The 17,684-nt window shown below is 31.7% G+C and overlaps 2 protein-coding genes and 1 long non-coding RNA gene across 6 annotated transcripts; 2 read left to right on the plus strand and 1 right to left on the minus strand.

The window, feature by feature from the left end:
- The first annotated feature begins 2,152 nt into the window (after positions 1 to 2,152).
- LOC140668063 (death-associated inhibitor of apoptosis 1-like) lies at positions 2,153 to 5,935 on the plus strand. 2 transcript variants are annotated; one of them, XM_072896632.1, is made up of 3 exons: positions 2,153 to 2,374; positions 4,404 to 5,280; positions 5,390 to 5,934. In XM_072896632.1, exon 2 carries the CDS (start codon positions 4,437 to 4,439, stop codon positions 5,250 to 5,252), a length of 816 nt encoding a protein of 271 aa, XP_072752733.1. In that variant the 5' UTR covers positions 2,153 to 2,374; positions 4,404 to 4,436; the 3' UTR covers positions 5,253 to 5,280; positions 5,390 to 5,934. The 2 variants fall into 2 exon arrangements, with proteins under 2 accessions (XP_072752733.1, XP_072752734.1); XM_072896633.1 differs by having other exon boundaries at positions 2,206 to 2,224; positions 5,390 to 5,935.
- A 1,044-nt stretch (positions 5,936 to 6,979) lies between these two features.
- LOC140668065 (uncharacterized) lies at positions 6,980 to 9,673 on the minus strand. The gene is made up of 3 exons (XR_012047114.1): positions 9,399 to 9,673; positions 9,015 to 9,211; positions 6,980 to 7,497 (listed from the first exon to the last, which is right to left on the minus strand). It is a non-coding gene; the product is annotated as an uncharacterized lncRNA (long non-coding RNA).
- Positions 9,674 to 9,736: 63 nt separating this feature from the next.
- LOC140668062 (baculoviral IAP repeat-containing protein 8-like) lies at positions 9,737 to 17,667 on the plus strand. 3 transcript variants are annotated; one of them, XM_072896631.1, is made up of 3 exons: positions 9,737 to 10,183; positions 14,217 to 15,052; positions 15,185 to 17,667. In XM_072896631.1, the coding sequence occupies exons 2-3, from the start codon at positions 14,258 to 14,260 to the stop codon at positions 15,554 to 15,556; spliced, it is 1,167 nt and encodes a 388-aa protein (XP_072752732.1). In that variant the 5' UTR covers positions 9,737 to 10,183; positions 14,217 to 14,257; the 3' UTR covers positions 15,557 to 17,667. The 3 variants fall into 3 exon arrangements, with proteins under 3 accessions (XP_072752732.1, XP_072752730.1, XP_072752731.1); XM_072896629.1 differs by lacking the exon at positions 9,737 to 10,183 and adding an exon at positions 12,859 to 12,882; XM_072896630.1 differs by lacking the exon at positions 9,737 to 10,183 and adding an exon at positions 12,992 to 13,358.
- The last annotated feature ends 17 nt before the right edge of the window (positions 17,668 to 17,684 follow it).

Here is a 17,684-nt window from a genome sequence, read left to right on the forward strand (position 1 = left end):
AACATAGTTTCAACAGAGTCACTCGAAGAGTTTATTTAAAATATAATAATAATAAAACAGAGGTCAAATTGTCATTTTTATTTTTTTAAACCTGTCCCACTAAATCAAGTTGGCCAATTTTTTATCTAAATTTTTCGTATAAAACAAGATTTATATTTAACTAGATAACCTTTAGTTTCACGGTAAATACAAAAAGAACTGATTAGTTTATAGATTGTTAATTTGATTGTATACATGTCAATTATCGATTATTAATTCGTTTGTATGTGATGTATTACGTATGTATAATACATTTGACGAATAAAGCAGAAATATTTTAATACCTATTATTTTAAAACATTCTCTCTATTATATTATATTTAACGTACATCATTATATCAATACTTCTCTTACAAAAAAATTAGTAAAAGATTAATAGAAATAGTGAATAAAGAATAATCTATTTTTAGCATGACGTCATCATTTATAATGATATAATGCTATTATTTATTCTTCTATCTAGTGTATGGCATCATGATGCAATGTGATGCAATAGTAATAACTCCTACGTTAACTTTATATTGATTTTCTGAATCAGATACAAAAATGCGTGTTTAATACGCGGAAAAATGACAAGCATAAAATGATATAATAAAAATAAAAAATTGCAAAATTTCTTATAAAATAGAATTTCTTGTTTTTTTTTAATGCGTTACTTTAACGTCAATACCTATAACGCATAGAGTCTAAATATATGTAATACTAAAATAAATCAAAAAGTAAACTGATATTTAAAGATCAAATTTTTACATAGTGGCTAATTTGAAAATAACTTATGACGAATAAATGCTTTCTGCAACTTTTCGGTTTCCGAAAGCTGACCATTAGAATGTTATAGAAATGCGCGAAAATTAAAATATTTTATATCTCATAAACGCTTACAAATAATTGAATGAAAAAAAATATGCATAAAGAGAGTCATCAAAAGAATATTATATATTTTTCTCAAACGTCTATGTAATATGCTAATACATAAAGAATTTTTAATGATTTTTTTTAAATGTATCCTGCGAGTGACCTTCTTGAAAAAAATTAAATATAAATCTTGTTTTATACGAAAAATTTAGATAAAAAATTGGCCAACTTGATTTAGTGGGACAGGTTTAAAAAAATAAAAATGACAATTTGACCTCTGTTTTATTATTATTATATTTTAAATAAACTCTTCGAGTGACTCTGTTGAAACTATGTTAGATTATCTGGGTGGGCAATTTTATCATACTTATTCCGCTATACTCTTTAGATCTCATTTATACATAATTCCCTTGTACTTTTATATATTTAATCAACCTCTTAAATTCCGTTTTGAAAGAAAATTTTTAGCTTGTGCAGAGCCAGTCTTGTGCACGGCTGTAGCGATTTCTTTTCCGAGTGAAACCTCTGTCAAAAATCTTTTTAACGAATATATTTTTAATGGTTTAAAAAGGTGAAAAATCGCTTAGTGTTAAATCAAGACCGTATATGCAGTGAATGAAAAGTTCAAAACCAAGATTTTAAACACAGATAATCTCTGGATTCTTTAGTTCCTCTAATTGAGAATAAAAGAACTGTATATTACCGCTCGCATCTTTGGTGCAATTTGATAATGAAGCACTTTTAAATTGACACGAAATTATAATAAAAAAAGGACTAAACAATAAACTATTACTTTGAATATATGATCTATAAAAACTTTATTCATGATTAGAAACTTATCTTACAATTAATACGTGATTATTCAACAATGATTAAAAATATTTAATCTCTAAATAATGCTTCTTCTTTCCTTCCTTCAGATTCATATTTATTTATGTAATCATTTCATGTGATAATCTAATTTTGTTTATATATACATAGTCTTATAGAAAATTGTGATTCGTGTATTAAAATCGACTGTTAATTTTTCCTCATAGTGGGATAATGGATAATAAAAAAAATGATATTTTTGCTTTGATAGTTTTTCGCAAAAGCGCTTCGAAGTGTCAGGTAGCAGAGCATTTTTGGCGCAAAAGGAACTAGAATACGAACATAATAAAGTGACCATGAGCATTTCAACTGCGCATGCGAACGAAAAAGAAAATGCATTAGTGTGCGACCACGACTTCTTAGCTCGAAGTGGTCAGTGACTGAAGAGTCGCTGACCGTGGATGGTCTTCGGTGATTTCTTCTAGTCCTCACAATAGAACTATAAATCATCTCAATCAAAGTAGTTAAATTATTTTCTTATGAATTAAAATAAAATAAAAAGCGCTTAGTGTTGCTAATAAAAAATAATAAAAAATAAAACTGTTTAATCCGTCCTAACAGAAAGTAAAACTATATAATCCGTTTCACCTCACGTGAACAAGTATTACTGGTGAGTAGTTTGTCATGATTTTCATTCCTATAGTGCTCGTTGACGATCCTTACATCTTCTGAAATTTCTCGATACAATGTGATAACAATGTGAAAACATCACCGCGCGCGATATATTGGATATTTTGATATAAATGCAATACAAGAGCAATAAAAAGTGAAAAGGGTAAAATGAGGGTGTGATTCAAATCCATGCTGCAAATTTGTAAAAAAAAATTTAATTAAATATAACCTTTGAATAAAATAAAGAAAAAAAGCCGATAAAGGGAGGAATGTTGAATGATTCAGGACTATGTGTGAACATGGCTGTGTGCCACGTGTCTATTTCCTGTCCTTTTTTTTTCTTACGTTTTGCCTGGGAAATGCCGAAGGAATGTGTGGAATGTTTGCCTGTTTCATTCATCTATTCTTGTTTGAATTTTCCACAATTCTTAAAGGCTCTCGAGTCAAAGGGTATATTGAGCCCTTAGTCTTTATACTACCGACATTACTATAGACTTCCGACATATGTATTTCTAATACATGTGTGTCATATTTATATGCATGCGAAGGTCGTAGAAAGAGATAAAGTATCCCTGGTCTTATCCTGGTCAAGAAACTGAATGAAATCGTAATCTGAACAGTTAGAATAGTCTGAATGAAATCATAATATGATTTCATTCAGATTAATCGAATAGAAGGTAGATATAAGCATGGATGTCGACTTGGGAAACATACGGGAGGAGGGGGGGGGGGCAAGAGGCAAACACTTTAAATGATTACTTTTTTATATAATCTTTATAGTACTTGGGAAGATAAAAACAAGAAAGAAAATGTAAACTCATTAGCAATAGCATTTAAATCTAACTTCATCGTCTCTTCCATATGTACATGTAAAATGCTTAAAGAATTTAATCGAGATTGTATCATAGTACTTCGTAAATAAGTTAGCAACCTCCTTAAGGAAAAAAAATGACCGTTCGGCTGTACATGTAATTATAGGGATCGTTAAAATTAATTTTACAAGAAATAATTTTAATTATTATTTGTTAAAATAATATTAAACAATTAAAAGAAAGATCAAAATTATTGGGGAAGGGGAGGAGCACTGCTCCCTTAATAAAATTATTGGGGGAGAAAAGTGTTCTGTCCCTCCAAAGTCGGCGCCTATGGATATAGGTATTCTATTACATTTGTCTTCTATTCAATAGATTTTACGTATTTTTCTCAATTAAATTACGATTTCATTCAATTTCTTGAGCAAGATAAGATAAAATCGACTATCATTTTTCAATACACATACACGTGCGCGCACACATATACACCTACGCCATATACATTAAAGGTGCACATATGTTTGATTATAAAAATTGAAAAATCAATATACTTACTAAAATTCGACCCAAAATTTATTATTCTGTTTAATAGTTTTTTGTATGTAACAGTTTCTTTTTCAATAAAAATAATTGTTTTGTACAACAGTTTTTTTATTAAAATGAAAATAACACTGTTTTATGCAATACTCAAAGTAACTGTTTTTTTTTCTTTATACAAGCTTTTCAAATTAAAATAATATTATTTCTATTATTTTTATTTTGATAAAAATCACATTGTTTTAGAGAATTATTTCAAATAGCACATGTTTCTAAGAGACATCTAAGAAAAACGATTTATAGATATTTGATCGTTTTTAAAATTTTAAGAAGTTTCTTTTATCTTTTCTTGAGAGAGATTAGACCAAATATACGCTACTTTGAAGCCTTTTCATCCCTTTTTGAAAGGACACCTTTTGACTTGAAAGCCTTAAGCCCGAATTTACCGCAATAGAAAAAAAAAGGTGATCAAAGACGGACATTTTTAACTTTTGATAAGTCACTAATCATCCTCTATCATCTCATATTGCATGTTGTTTATGTAATGAACATTGCTTACTTACATTGTTAAATGTAAAATGTAAATAAAAACTAAAATTATTAATAAATTATTATTTAATAAAATGTATGTATTCTATGTATTCTATTATAATAATGTATCCTTTTTTTCTTTGCTAGTTTTCGAAAGATATTTATATAAATATTAGAAAAATGATGCAATGGTGTATAAATCGTATCACTAAAGTCCGTCACTTACTATCAAATCTGTCAACGAACTCATTGGTCACATGCCATAAAAAGACGCATGATGAAGAGGTAAATTACAATAATTATCAATTTGAACACGTCCGTTTAAAAAGCTTCAAAAATTGGACATGCCCATGGATAAAACCGGAAGATCTTGCGGCGGCTGGATTTTATTACAGTGGAATAAAAGATTCTGTAATATGTTTCGAGTGTTACCTAGAATTGCATACATGGCAACCGAATGACGATCCAATGGTCGAGCATCAACGGTGGTTTAATGGTACATGCAGTTTTGTTCGTAATTATTCATGTGGCAATGTGCCAAACGGTGCGGATCCCAAAAATATTCCATCCTTTACTGAAGGACAAGACGTGTGTGGACTTTACAATGACAATTTGATGACACTCGAGGAATTAAAAAAATTCTTCCCTCAAGATTTGAATATAAAGGAGTCAGAGAAAAACGGAAGGATAGGTAGCTTCTTTCTTCATACGTTAATGCCAAAATATCCCGAATATGCCAGCTATGACGCCAGATTAAGTACATATAAAATGTGGCCTAAAGAGATGTCACAATCTAAGGAAGAATTAGCAGCCGCTGGTTTCTTTTACATGGGAAAGGATGATCAAACATCATGCTACTATTGCGGAGGAAAATTAAAAGACTGGGAGCCGGAAGATAATCCCTGGAACCAGCACGCCAAATGGTTTAACCAGTGTTCTTATCTGCTTATGACCAAAGGAACAGATTATGTAAAGGCCGCTGAAAAAATGCAATAAATTAATAAATTGGCAAATATTTAATAAAGTATGTTTTTCATTCATACAATAATTCGAATTGTCCAATTTGTTCTCTAGAAGGATGTGTCACAATACATTAGATATAATATATGTAAAAAATTTGAATTGTTTTTCAGGACATGTTAAAGCTACCTACAACCTGTACGAAATTGCAAGAAATATCGAAACAGTGAACTATTTGCGGAGGCTTGATTAATTTTAATTGTGAAACAATCGGTTGGCCATTTCCATTTAAATAGAAAATGGGCTATACTCACCGTGACATACAACGCAATACTTAGCAAATGTAAAGAAAGAAGATTATTTACGAAGTGTAATTATTAGCGTACGTACATTCCATCGCTCACCTGAGATCAATTATCTTTATAAGTTCTATTGTATTAATATATGCATAAAAAAAATATTGAGAGCTAATATTTACAAAAAAACGACATATTTAATTCACATATGTCAATTCAATTTTAATATACTGATCTGAAAGGAGTTTAAAGTAATATTACAAGTCATTTTGTTGTTAATAAAGCATGCTCTCGATTAATAGAATGAATTTTCTTCAATTATATAATAATGTACTGAATATCTGACGATCACTATGTGTATAGTGTGATTATTATAAAATATAATTGTTCCTATATTTTTTATATTCATATACATATATATATATATATATATATATATATGAACAATGTAATATCAGTATTGCAAAAGTTGTTAATCATTAATTGAATGAAACACATGTGCCATATCATAGATCTGATGATTATTCTAATAATTGTTATATATTTGGCAGTTTCAATACACAATGCTTGCTAAAAAAAAAAAAAAAAAAAAAAACAATATATTGTGGCAGGTAAAACATATTACACCATTTCAAATATGAGTACAAGCGACGCGAAAGCTTCCCTCCAGTCATTAGTATTATATAATAATGAATATATATAATAATAAGTACATATGGAGAAACAAATCTCAAATAACAATATCGAACTTGTGACCTTAGGCACAAAAATAAAAATAGAAGTGTCTTTAATTTCTGCCAGGAAAGAGAAAGAGAGAGAGAGAGAGAGAGAGAGAGAGAGAGAGAGAGAGAGAGAGAGAAAAAGACTAAAATAAAAACTAAAGCGTAAATGTTGAGACAGACGTGAATATTCGTATCAATATCTGTATGTTAATTACTTTTGTAATAACATTTCGATATATGTATAATTTTTTTGCAAACTATATATAATTAATTCAATAAATATGTGCACTGGCGATATTTTAAAATAATATATATGCGAGTTATAAGCTTTAATAATTTTGTACAATGACATATTAAAATGTAAACTTTTTATAATGACTGTATGTAATAAAATGCTATCTCGACAATATTTGCTTATTTTATTTATTTAAAGAGAATCGACCGTATAGAAAAATACTTTAATATCCCAACTTTTACACTCTTTCATATTTATTGTAAGATTTAGGATTGATTTGATACTACCAATACTTCGCTTAATCGATTTATTAATAAATAAATCTCTATTTCTTTTCTTTTAATTAATCAAACAAAGAATTCTGAGAGAGTTTGTAACGTTACTTAAAATGCAACTCTAGTTTATTATCGCTAGATATACTAGATTATCACACAAGATAATAGTATTTAATCTTTTTAATTTAAATATTTTCGAGATATCTTGAACAATTATCTTGAACCACGTATGTTTAATATTTATTTTTAAAAAATCAAGATTAATAACTCTAATAAAATCGCTCTTTTAAAATGTTCGTTTAATTCTTTTATCAGATTTATTTATAAGAGAATATGTTTATATATCGTATTACACTTATCGCAAGTAAAATAAAGAAAATTTACCAAGTAGATAATAAATTGTCGATAACATATCTGAGGATATTCATATAATTGAAAAAATGCATCCCGTGACACCTTCTTTCAAAAATTTTCGGAAAACCCGTGAAATTATACATGAAAAACATTCCGACAGAAGGACGTGATCTTACATATAATTTCGCTATATTGAACCAGAAGGCGCCGAATAATATGCATTCTTGACATTCCCTTGTGGATCGACTCTTTTTTTTTCTTCCTGGGAAAATGGGAAAATGCTACCTTAAAGTGTTGGAATTTTCTCGTAATCTCTTCTCGCATTCCTTCTCGATTTTTGTGTACCGTTTACTATGGTTCATATGTACATTCGTGTGATACAATCGCCTTCATCCATATCTGCAAACGAATTTTAGTAATATCTTTGTGTATTTTCAATAATAAATAAACTTCCTTAAATTAACAATCGCAATTCTTTCTTCGAAAGATTCGGAAATGTATTTGCCTAAAATAATAATCTCATATATACGGCATTGGATTTATAAACAAAGAGTGTCTTATGATTAAAATCGATTGTTTATTTTTCTCGGAAGCAAGACAATGGATAATAAAATAACGATTGTTCGCGAACAATACACGTGATAACGGTTTTATAAATTTTTTAAAACAGCTTTTTTATAAATATTGTACAAACACACACATACGAACCAAATACTTTATATGTGTGCATTTAATAAAGATTCTGTTTACATTAAACTAATTAAAATGTATTATACAATAATTTTGAATTATATAACAAGTTTACGAATTCTCTTTTGATGATTGACAGGTAGATTTAAAAACAGAATGTTGATTTACAAAATCTTTCTTTCATATTATATTAATAAAAAATATATGAATTAATAATCTATTATTATATTATTTTATTAGTAAAAAATATTTTATATTTAAATTTTTTGGTGACGTAGAGTTTGGACTTTCCAATTTTTTACGCTTACATAAGTTTGTATCTATGAGATGTAAAAATTACAAACGGCAATATAGATTGCGCAAAAGACTCAAGTACTTTTCCGAGAATTCGTGATTATTCATCATTACGTGTTATTTAAACGCGTAGAATCTTACAATTAGTCGTTCTCGAAATGACAAGATAAATTTTGGGAATGTCAACGTGTCATTTTGATTTCGCGAATTAAATGATAAGATATAAACACGATATGCTTTTAGCCGATTATTCGACCGTGCGTTTAAAAACAGGAATTTTGTTCAAAAACACATTCGAGTTTCCCTGAAAGGTCAGCACGCATCGCATACGCATACACACACACAAACACACACACATATATATATATATTTTTAGACGCGATCGAATTCCTAGCCAGACGCGTGTCAAGTCTAATCTAAGAATGGACCACCCTAAGTTCGAGGAATGTACCTTTTTCACACAGGATTAGAGTCTACCATTATTCCTCAAAAAAAAAAAAAAAAAAAATAAAAAGCTCATCCCTTTATCAACTCGTCCGTCGACGATAAAAATTCGCCGAAAGTACGTCTTTAGGGTCGTTCCGTTTCCACAGGAAGTATGGCTTACGAAATAGCTAGACCGACCTAACAGTAACGCAGCAGGGGGTGCGTTCGGCATAAAACTGTCGTAGAGGGTAAGAAAATTTGAAGAAGAAGTTCCCCTCGAGGTCAGTATTCAATGGCGAACAAAGACGTGGCGCTATCGCGGCGAGCGGAATTTTTCGAGCGACGGGTGCGGGCAGCGGGCATCGCGTTACGAGTGAGCTGGTGAGCTGAGCTCAGCGGCGACAGCGCAGGCGACCTTTCTCTCCGCGGCCTTCCCTCCTCGCCGCCATTGCTGCCATCGCCACACGTCACGCGCACACACATGCTGTATTGTACACATGTAGTACCTATATATATATAGCTCGGCCGCGCAGCGACTGTCAGTGCCGTATTATAAACCGGCCGAGTCTGCCCTTCCTCGAATTCCTCGGAATTTTTCTCAATTAGATTCTTCCTTTGGCGTTTTTTGGTGAAATCAACAATCTTTCTTCTTTCATTCGTCACGTGAAGGGAAGATTAGATTAGATCAGAGTTAGAAATTTTGCTGTAAACAATTATATCTTTATTGAAATTGGCTCTTTTATCCATATACATTCCTATATATTTTTTTATCTCAGGCTTTTGAGAAGCGTAATCGATTCTGCGAGCGACTGTTATTTTTAATTGTCTCTTATATATTGTACACGTGTATTATTTACACGAATCAATACTGACAATGAGCGTAAAATTACCTCTTGTCTGCTTGTAAAAATTACATTCGTAAAAGTCAGGATTCTAAAAATAAATACCAATTTGTCCCAGTTGATGTTATCAGCATGCATAAAAAAAAAAATATTCATCAGACACGTTTCGTAAGAACGCGAAACATAATGTATGTAATAAACAATTCCGCGGAAATGGCTTTAGATTTCGCTCGGCGCGGCGCGGCGTCGCGAGCACAGCAGGGCTTACGTCACGTTACGAGAAGTCTGGTGGGAGAGAAACAGACGGTAGATTATACGAGGCGAGCTCGTTAAGTATACCACTCGTTTGCCGTCCCACCCAGACGAGTATCGTTCTTTCGAACACAAGCTTCGCCGTAGAAGGAACGGGGATCGCGGGCCGCCAACGCCGTCATTGAACATACTATACTCTATACGCGACTGTGCAAAGCGGGTTCTCGCTATAGTATACGCTCATCGCTTTGTCGCGTTCCCGCGAGCAGCTGCGAGCACGCACATCCAGCTCGAGTATCGTCGCGCGTTTTCCTGCCGTATTTTACTCCAGCCAGCGCTCGATCCGTTCAGTTCGGCATCCCACGTCCACGGATTTACGTTCAACCGCACGCCGCGTTTTCACGCGCAGCTTTTCCACCCTCCACGTTCCGTTCGATACGAAAACGCGACGGCGAAAATATATCCGCGTCCGCGCGATACGCTCGCGAAACGGGACGTAACAATAAGGGGAAAGAGAGAGCGGTCGTGTCGAAGGACAAAGCCCTGGCGACTCGCAGCAGTCAAGCCGATTCGGTCTTCGGGTATGTTTTTTCTTTTCCTTAATCACTCATTACACCCGCACGTATCTCGCATTATTCCCACCAAAGGGATTATTTTAAAATCCCACATTCCTTCCTCACGCTTGTTTCTTTTTCTTTCTCTTTTTTTTTTTTTCTTTTTCTTTTTTTTGGTTGCCGCTACTTGCGGGGAAAGTCTTGCTTGCGTTTATGTAAGAAGTAGGGCACACCCAGTGCTGAAATTTTCAAGTGCCATATAAGTGCGACGATAAGGGCGATTGACAACGTGATATCACACTGATTGACGGTGTTTTGAGATTTGATCGACACATCTGTTTACTACATTCCTCCCCTCTACCTCCCCTCCCCGCCCACTGTTTTATCGGCATCCTTTCATATACGATGGCGTCTCTTCTTATCTCGTGTTATTGGGTGGGTCCCATATTTATTCAAGATTTTAAAAGACGATAACCGAGTGGAAAAAGATAATTTGTTAAAAAAAAAAAAAAAAAAAAAAAGATATGTTAGAATAAAATTAAATGGAATTATCAGGTTATATGTAGGTATACTGTGTTTAATATGGAATAAAAATATATTGTTTTTATTTTTATGTCCTTTATGTAAATCTAATGTAAAGACGAGCCTGTTTCAATCTTTTTCTGGTCTTTTATTTTTCATCAGAATTTATTGACAACAAAAAAGGTTAGACATCAAAATAACTCTAACTTAATCTTTAATGAATTTTTAATGTCTTAATTTGTTCGAATAATTTATCAAATGACATGACATGACATGACTGACGCCTGTGATACACGTGCCGCTTTCCTATCTTTTCTCTCTCTCTTTCATGCACCAATTTTGGCAAAATCTTTTTCTATTTCCTTCCAGGTCACTCCTCCTTTCTTTTCGACCTTTTAAAGGTTACCGACACAAAAGATATTGATACCACAATCTACAACTAAACCGATATTGTCTTTACTGTACGCTGTTATTAGTTCTTGGAAAACCGATTTTTTAATTTCACTATGATTTTTTATTCTATTTTCTATAAAATTAAGATTATGATTTATCTAGTCATCATTGATAATAAAGTCGTTAATCATTCTGACTTTTGATAATAAAATCGTTAATCATTCTGTGTTCAAGGAATTTATAGAAACAAATACTAATCATTTTTTTCTATACGTCATATGAACAGAGTCCACAAATGGTGGGAGCAAGTATCAGTTATTTGAATATGAATAATTTATGCAAAATCCCTGGCATACAAGTAAATGATGAATTATGAATTTATCATTGTTTATAACTATATCATCTATGTAAAAATATAAAATTGCTCAAATTACTATCGGAATTTTATTGATTATAATTCCAATAATAATTTGAACAATTTTACCGACGTTGGTAGAATCAGTCCATGACTCTTTGGTTGCGTGTGTGATACGAGACCAGTTCTTCCATCGTTGCCAGTTCTAAAGGGAGAATATATACCGGATGAAACAGATGTAGAGTCTTCAAAAGAAAGATTATGTGCTGATGTCATTTTGTATAAATCTCTGGACGCTAAATAAGCACGCACTTTGCTCGTTTCGATGTGTCATTTTTGCATCATTTATATCGAGATATGCAAAAATTCTCGAAACAGACACTTTGTAAATGTAGCATTCTCAAACAATGAATCTGATTTGTTGACTTGCAACAATTGGTCAATTTTAGTTTGATTAATGAAAAGGACAGAATGTCAAGTTACAAATAATCGAAATAAAATAAGAACAAAGAGACTCTTCGTGTGATAGAGGTTCTTCAAGGTTAAAAAAATTGAGCATTGAAAACCAAGAATTTTTATGCATTCATATGCACTCCTACTCTAAGAAGGACGCCTACTCCAAGAATAAACTCAAAAGAGGAGAGAGAGAGAGATCAGCGTTTCTCCTAAAACGGATACGACTTAATGACATGACGGTAAAGAATACGTTACTGCAGCTAGCTTACACAGCGGATGACTCGGTTTCCAATACACGCTCGTGATTGAAGCGTTCCTTTCACAAGAGTAGAAATTCCTAACCGGGCTTGAGAAGGCGCCTTTCCCCCTCCTCCCAGCTTCTCGGAAATTGTGACTTACTGCAGTACTCCGCGAAATAAGCGCTCTTTTGCTGATGGAGAAATTTTCTCATAGCTTTAAAAACACTAATTTCAAATTGTCACCCCGAGTATCGTCTCATCATCGATCCTTCTCAAAATAAAAATTTATCGATGATTTAAATACTTCAAAATTTTGACTTTATTATTATTATTTCGATTTTTTAATCATCCTTGATTTTTTAACACTCATCATCGTATCATGTTCAACTTCCCGGGCCATTTTCCGCGAGATTTTGTCGTTGCGTTGAAAAATTCGAGAAGAAAATTCTATAACGTTCTTTGACCCTTCTTTTGAATATCCGGTCTCCGTTCCTGTCTGCTCTAAAAGAGAATAACAAGAGGAAGAGAGATAGAGAGAAGTAGTAGTAGTGTAGAAAAAGGTAGTTGTAGGTAAGCATCGGCAACACTGCATTCCAGAGTTATATCCAATAACCTTAAAGCCTTGGTCACTTTTCTCGCTATGTTCCTTCCTGCAGCAAGCATGGGCTCAAGGAAGTCCGTGACAGCAAGACTGATCAGATTTTTTTTACACTTTAATTTTTTTTCTTTTAAAGATGTATTTCGTTTCTGCAGAGCCACATGTAAGTTTTACTTTTTTTTTTTTTTTTATTTCTAATTATTTCGTTTTCATTTTACTTTAATATACAATATATAGGCTGCGCTCAGGGAGATGTTATTAGCGTTAAAAATATTATTCTATCTTTGACATTAAAAATTAAATAAGGATAGATCATGCTAATAGGCTCTTCTCAAATTCACGCTTACAATTAGGAGCACAAATTTTGGCTGCTCTTTATTCCATTATCTTAAACGTGTCTCTATATATTACTGTTTCGTTGTCAGTTGGAGGAAAGATGGGGGAGGGTCGTGTCACGTGTACATACATATATACATATTGGCACTGCTCATGATACGATGATGTGTTCATTCTTTAGAAATTAATGATTAATTTCTTTTCGATAAGAGAATTAAAAGATAGATGAAAGAGATGCCTTTAATAATCAAGATCTTTTCATACTGTAACATACACATTTAGAGCCAGTTGTTCCAACATTTGGTAAGTTTAACCTCGTTGGTAAAAATAATACTTATCTAGATAAGTTCTGAAAAAAAGATAAGAAGATGTACCAACAAAGGTTGAGTTCGAAAATTCATTGACAGTACTGCAAGCATGTTGTCATAGAATAAATCTTATCTTTAACTCACAAATTAATTATTAACTTTATATTTTATACTGTTTTTATATTTTAAAAAGATAAATATATATATATATATATATATATATATATATATATGTATGTATAATTGCATATAAATATTTTTTTCAAGCTTTTAAATGAATAAAAAAGGACTAAAAAATTATATCAAAAACATAATATTAAATGCATGAATTTTAAAAGCATTTTTATGAAAAAATCATCAATTTTAATATGATTAGTATAGAATATTCTATACAATTTTTATGCTAACATAAAACAAAAGAAAAAAAAAACCAAACACATTTTTTGAAAGATCTAATATTTGTCAAAATATTGATAATATTTTTAGTATGTAAAAGAATGAAAAGATTTGATTTCTTAATTAGTTATCAATTAGTCTAACTTGAATAATATTTCTTTTACTATTTCCCATTTTTTATTCCATGCTTGGCATGACAACATCTTTTATTCGAATAAAATATTTGAGATAACTGAGCATTTAGAGCTTTTTATCACACAAATGGCCTGTGGAAATTTTACATTTGATAAAGAATCGAGGAAAATAGGAAAGGCATACCATTAAATAAAAATATATGTCTATTTCTTCCTTATATTATGCCTTATGTGGAATGTAAATTGAAACTGATTATTATTTAATGAAATTTATAAATCTATTAATGTTATTAATGTCTTCTTTTCTTTTCTTTTCTTTGCAGATCCTCAGGTAAAAAAACATCGTAACAAATTTATTAAAAAAATGACTGGATGCATCGAACAATTTATTTTTCCTCCAAACCGCTTACGACCAACACCTTCTATAACATCTCAATTTCTCGAGATAGCAGATGAAATCGACGGCAATGATTATCGACTAGAGACCGTTCGATTAGAAAGCTTTAAGAATTGGCCATGTGCATGGATGAAACCGGAAAAGCTTGCGGCTGCCGGATTCTATTATACTGGCGAGGGTGACAAGGTGAAATGTTTCGAGTGCCACGTGGAGATATGTCAGTGGCAGCCGGAGGACAGTCCGATGGTTGATCATCAGCGATGGTCCGGAAGATGTAGATTCGTACGTAATATCCCATGTGGCAACGTGCCAATCGGCGCGGATCCTAGCACGATTCCGGCCTCTGTGCCTAAAGGAACCGATGTATGTGGCCCTTATGGTACAGTTTACATGCCTTATTCTGGCCCAGATAACGAAGAGTTTACCATGGAAAGTTCCATGAAATTCAACGCAGAAAGATTCACTGCTATGAGACCGAAGCATCCTGAATACGCCAGTTACGATGCCAGATTATGTACATTCGAAACATGGCCTAAAGCAATGTCACAAACTAAAGAAGAATTAGCAACCGCAGGTTTCTTCTACACGGGAAACGGAGATCAGACATTGTGCTATCATTGCGGAGGAGGATTGAGAGATTGGGAGCCAGAGGATGATCCTTGGGAACAGCACGCCAAGTGGTTTGACTATTGTTCGTACTTGCTTATGGTCAAAGGCAGGGATTATATAAACAAGCTTACTGGAAAACCATATGTTAAACCGGTAAGTATTTATAATAAAATATACTTTTATTTACACTTCTTAATATAACGTTTGTAACCTGTGAAATGAACGTGAAGTAGTTATGTTAAATACATAATGACAACATGATGTTAATTTTAAATTCTTTTTCAGGACATCGTGAAACCACCTACAATTGTTGAAGATCAAATATCTGGTAAATCTGATGATGAATGTATTGCTAGTGGAAGTTCTCAGAATTCTACTACTTCTGAAGAGGCTAACAAAGAAAGTATGGCTGTAGCGATCAATACAGGATCAAACGAAGCCAATGATGAAGAACAATCTATTGTCAAAGCGCAAAATTGTGAGAAACCAGTCGACAAAGATGCAAGAATGTGCAAAATATGCTACAGTAGAGAATTACGAATGGTATTTATGCCATGTGGGCATTTGCTGGCTTGTGCAGAGTGCGCAAAGAACATGAAAATATGTGGAGTATGTCGTAAACCTGTAAAGGTTACCGTACAGGCATACATTCCATAGTGTCTTTATTCATAGTGATAAATATCCCTCTGCAAACTTTACTAACATTTTCTATTCATCGTCGTTGAAGACTGATAAACTAACACTGGAGAATAAAACCAAATGACATGACTCATGTAGCATACCGATCTGCAGGTACAAAAACTAATACAAACAATTTAAAATTCTTATTAGTGGAATAAATCTTTACATTTGTCTCGAGCTAATAAAAATAAAATATTCTGTATTGACAATTGATGGATTCGATGATGGACATATTTTGTAAATGTTATAAGTAATAAGTGTTTCTATATTCGAATATATACGGATATCTAATAAGCATAAAAATTGTTAGTCAATGTGCAAGAATGCATGTGACATATCACAGATTTTCATACTATAATTATTAAATGGCGCGTATATAGATCACTTTATTATCAAAAACGGAGACTGAACTGTACCTGCAACGGGATGTTGCTATTTGAATGGATGTTATTTTCTCATTTCGTATTATGAAGTATTTGATGAAAAATGAAGGCACAGGTATGCCATTATATTCCAAGTATAAATAGCAACATAACATGAAGTCTAGTCATTAGTGTTATGTAATGGATACAATAAGTATGTGCACATAGATGTAAAACAATTATTATTAATTACATTATGTGTAAAAGTATGTAGATCTAAATCACAATTATTTGTGGAAAAAGGTTCAAACTTTGTTCAGATGTTAAAGATTTGAAAATCTTTCCTGTAATACAATTTCGATACCAAAAGAAAAGTATTTATTCAGATGGATAATCATTAAATGTCAAGTTCAATTTAATCAGCTATTTTTTCTTCAATTTTGATTCGTCTATAATCTGTAAAATATATTTTGTTATTTTTACAAACACACATATATACATATAGATTAATACATATATTATTAGAGTCCGGTCGGTCATTGTTCATAAGTATAGAATATATATATATAACTTTGCGTTAAACATAATTAATTTAAGCATTCCAGGGTACTCCAAGTTGATAAAGTGAATTATATCGTTAATAGTTCGTGAAGTTGGCACAATTTTCAGCATAAGCCTTTTGTCACTGTGCAACGGAATGCAACACAAGATTTCTGATGTAGTAATCGAATATGATTGACAATTAATCCTATTGAAGAAAAATTACGATGCAAACATTCGTTGATGTAACTGATTGATATGAACATTATTTTGTAAGTAGTGTATAAATAAATTTTTAATTTAAATTTAAGATTACTGTTGAGTAAGAAAAACATGAAAGAATCTTTACCACACTCGATAATACATAAAGGACATAGCTTCTAATAACATTGAATATTTATAAAATGTGAAAAATGTTTTCTAAATATTTGTTGACAAATCCATTATATAAATTCACAAAATTTAGTAATATTTTTCGATATATATACATATATATATATATATATATATATATATATATATATATATATATATATATATATGTACACATCAAACACAAATGAAATTTCACTAGTACAATCAAATTGAATTATAAAATATTTAATATATATTTAATTTATGTCCAAATATTTTCTGTATATATTAGTACACATTTTCAAATAAATTAGCATGTATTCGCGTAGGAATATATAATTAAGTAGAGCCAGCAGAATAATAAAATTTCACACCGAGTTTGACAAAAACTAAGTCATGGATACAACTTTTATATTGCAAAGAAAATTCTATGATCATAGATACAGAATTATGATTACTTTTATTGTTTTGCATATAATTTAGCAACAATCACATCTTGGAAAACTAAAGTTGTAGAATACAGCATTCAGCACAGTGTTTGCAACAAATTTTAGTGTAAAAGATGACGGAATAAGCGGTACAGCATAAACAACACTTTAGAATAAAACAGTATAATAAATAACGGTATCCTTATTTCAACACTAGACAAGTTAATATATGGGAATTTAGAATAAGAATCGCGTGCATTATATATACGATAACCGTCTGTAGAGAAAGAGAGAGAGAGAGAGAGAGAGAGAGAGAGAGAGAGAGAGAGAGAGACAGAAAATAGAGTTCTATTCTTTAAGTCGTTTTCTCAAATATTAATATAGTCCGTTTTGCCAGCATATATAAATAAAATCAGAAGT

The sequence above is a fragment of the Anoplolepis gracilipes genome, chromosome 7, assembly GCF_047496725.1.
Source record: "Anoplolepis gracilipes chromosome 7, ASM4749672v1, whole genome shotgun sequence".
Lineage (NCBI taxonomy): Eukaryota > Metazoa > Arthropoda > Insecta > Hymenoptera > Formicidae > Anoplolepis > Anoplolepis gracilipes.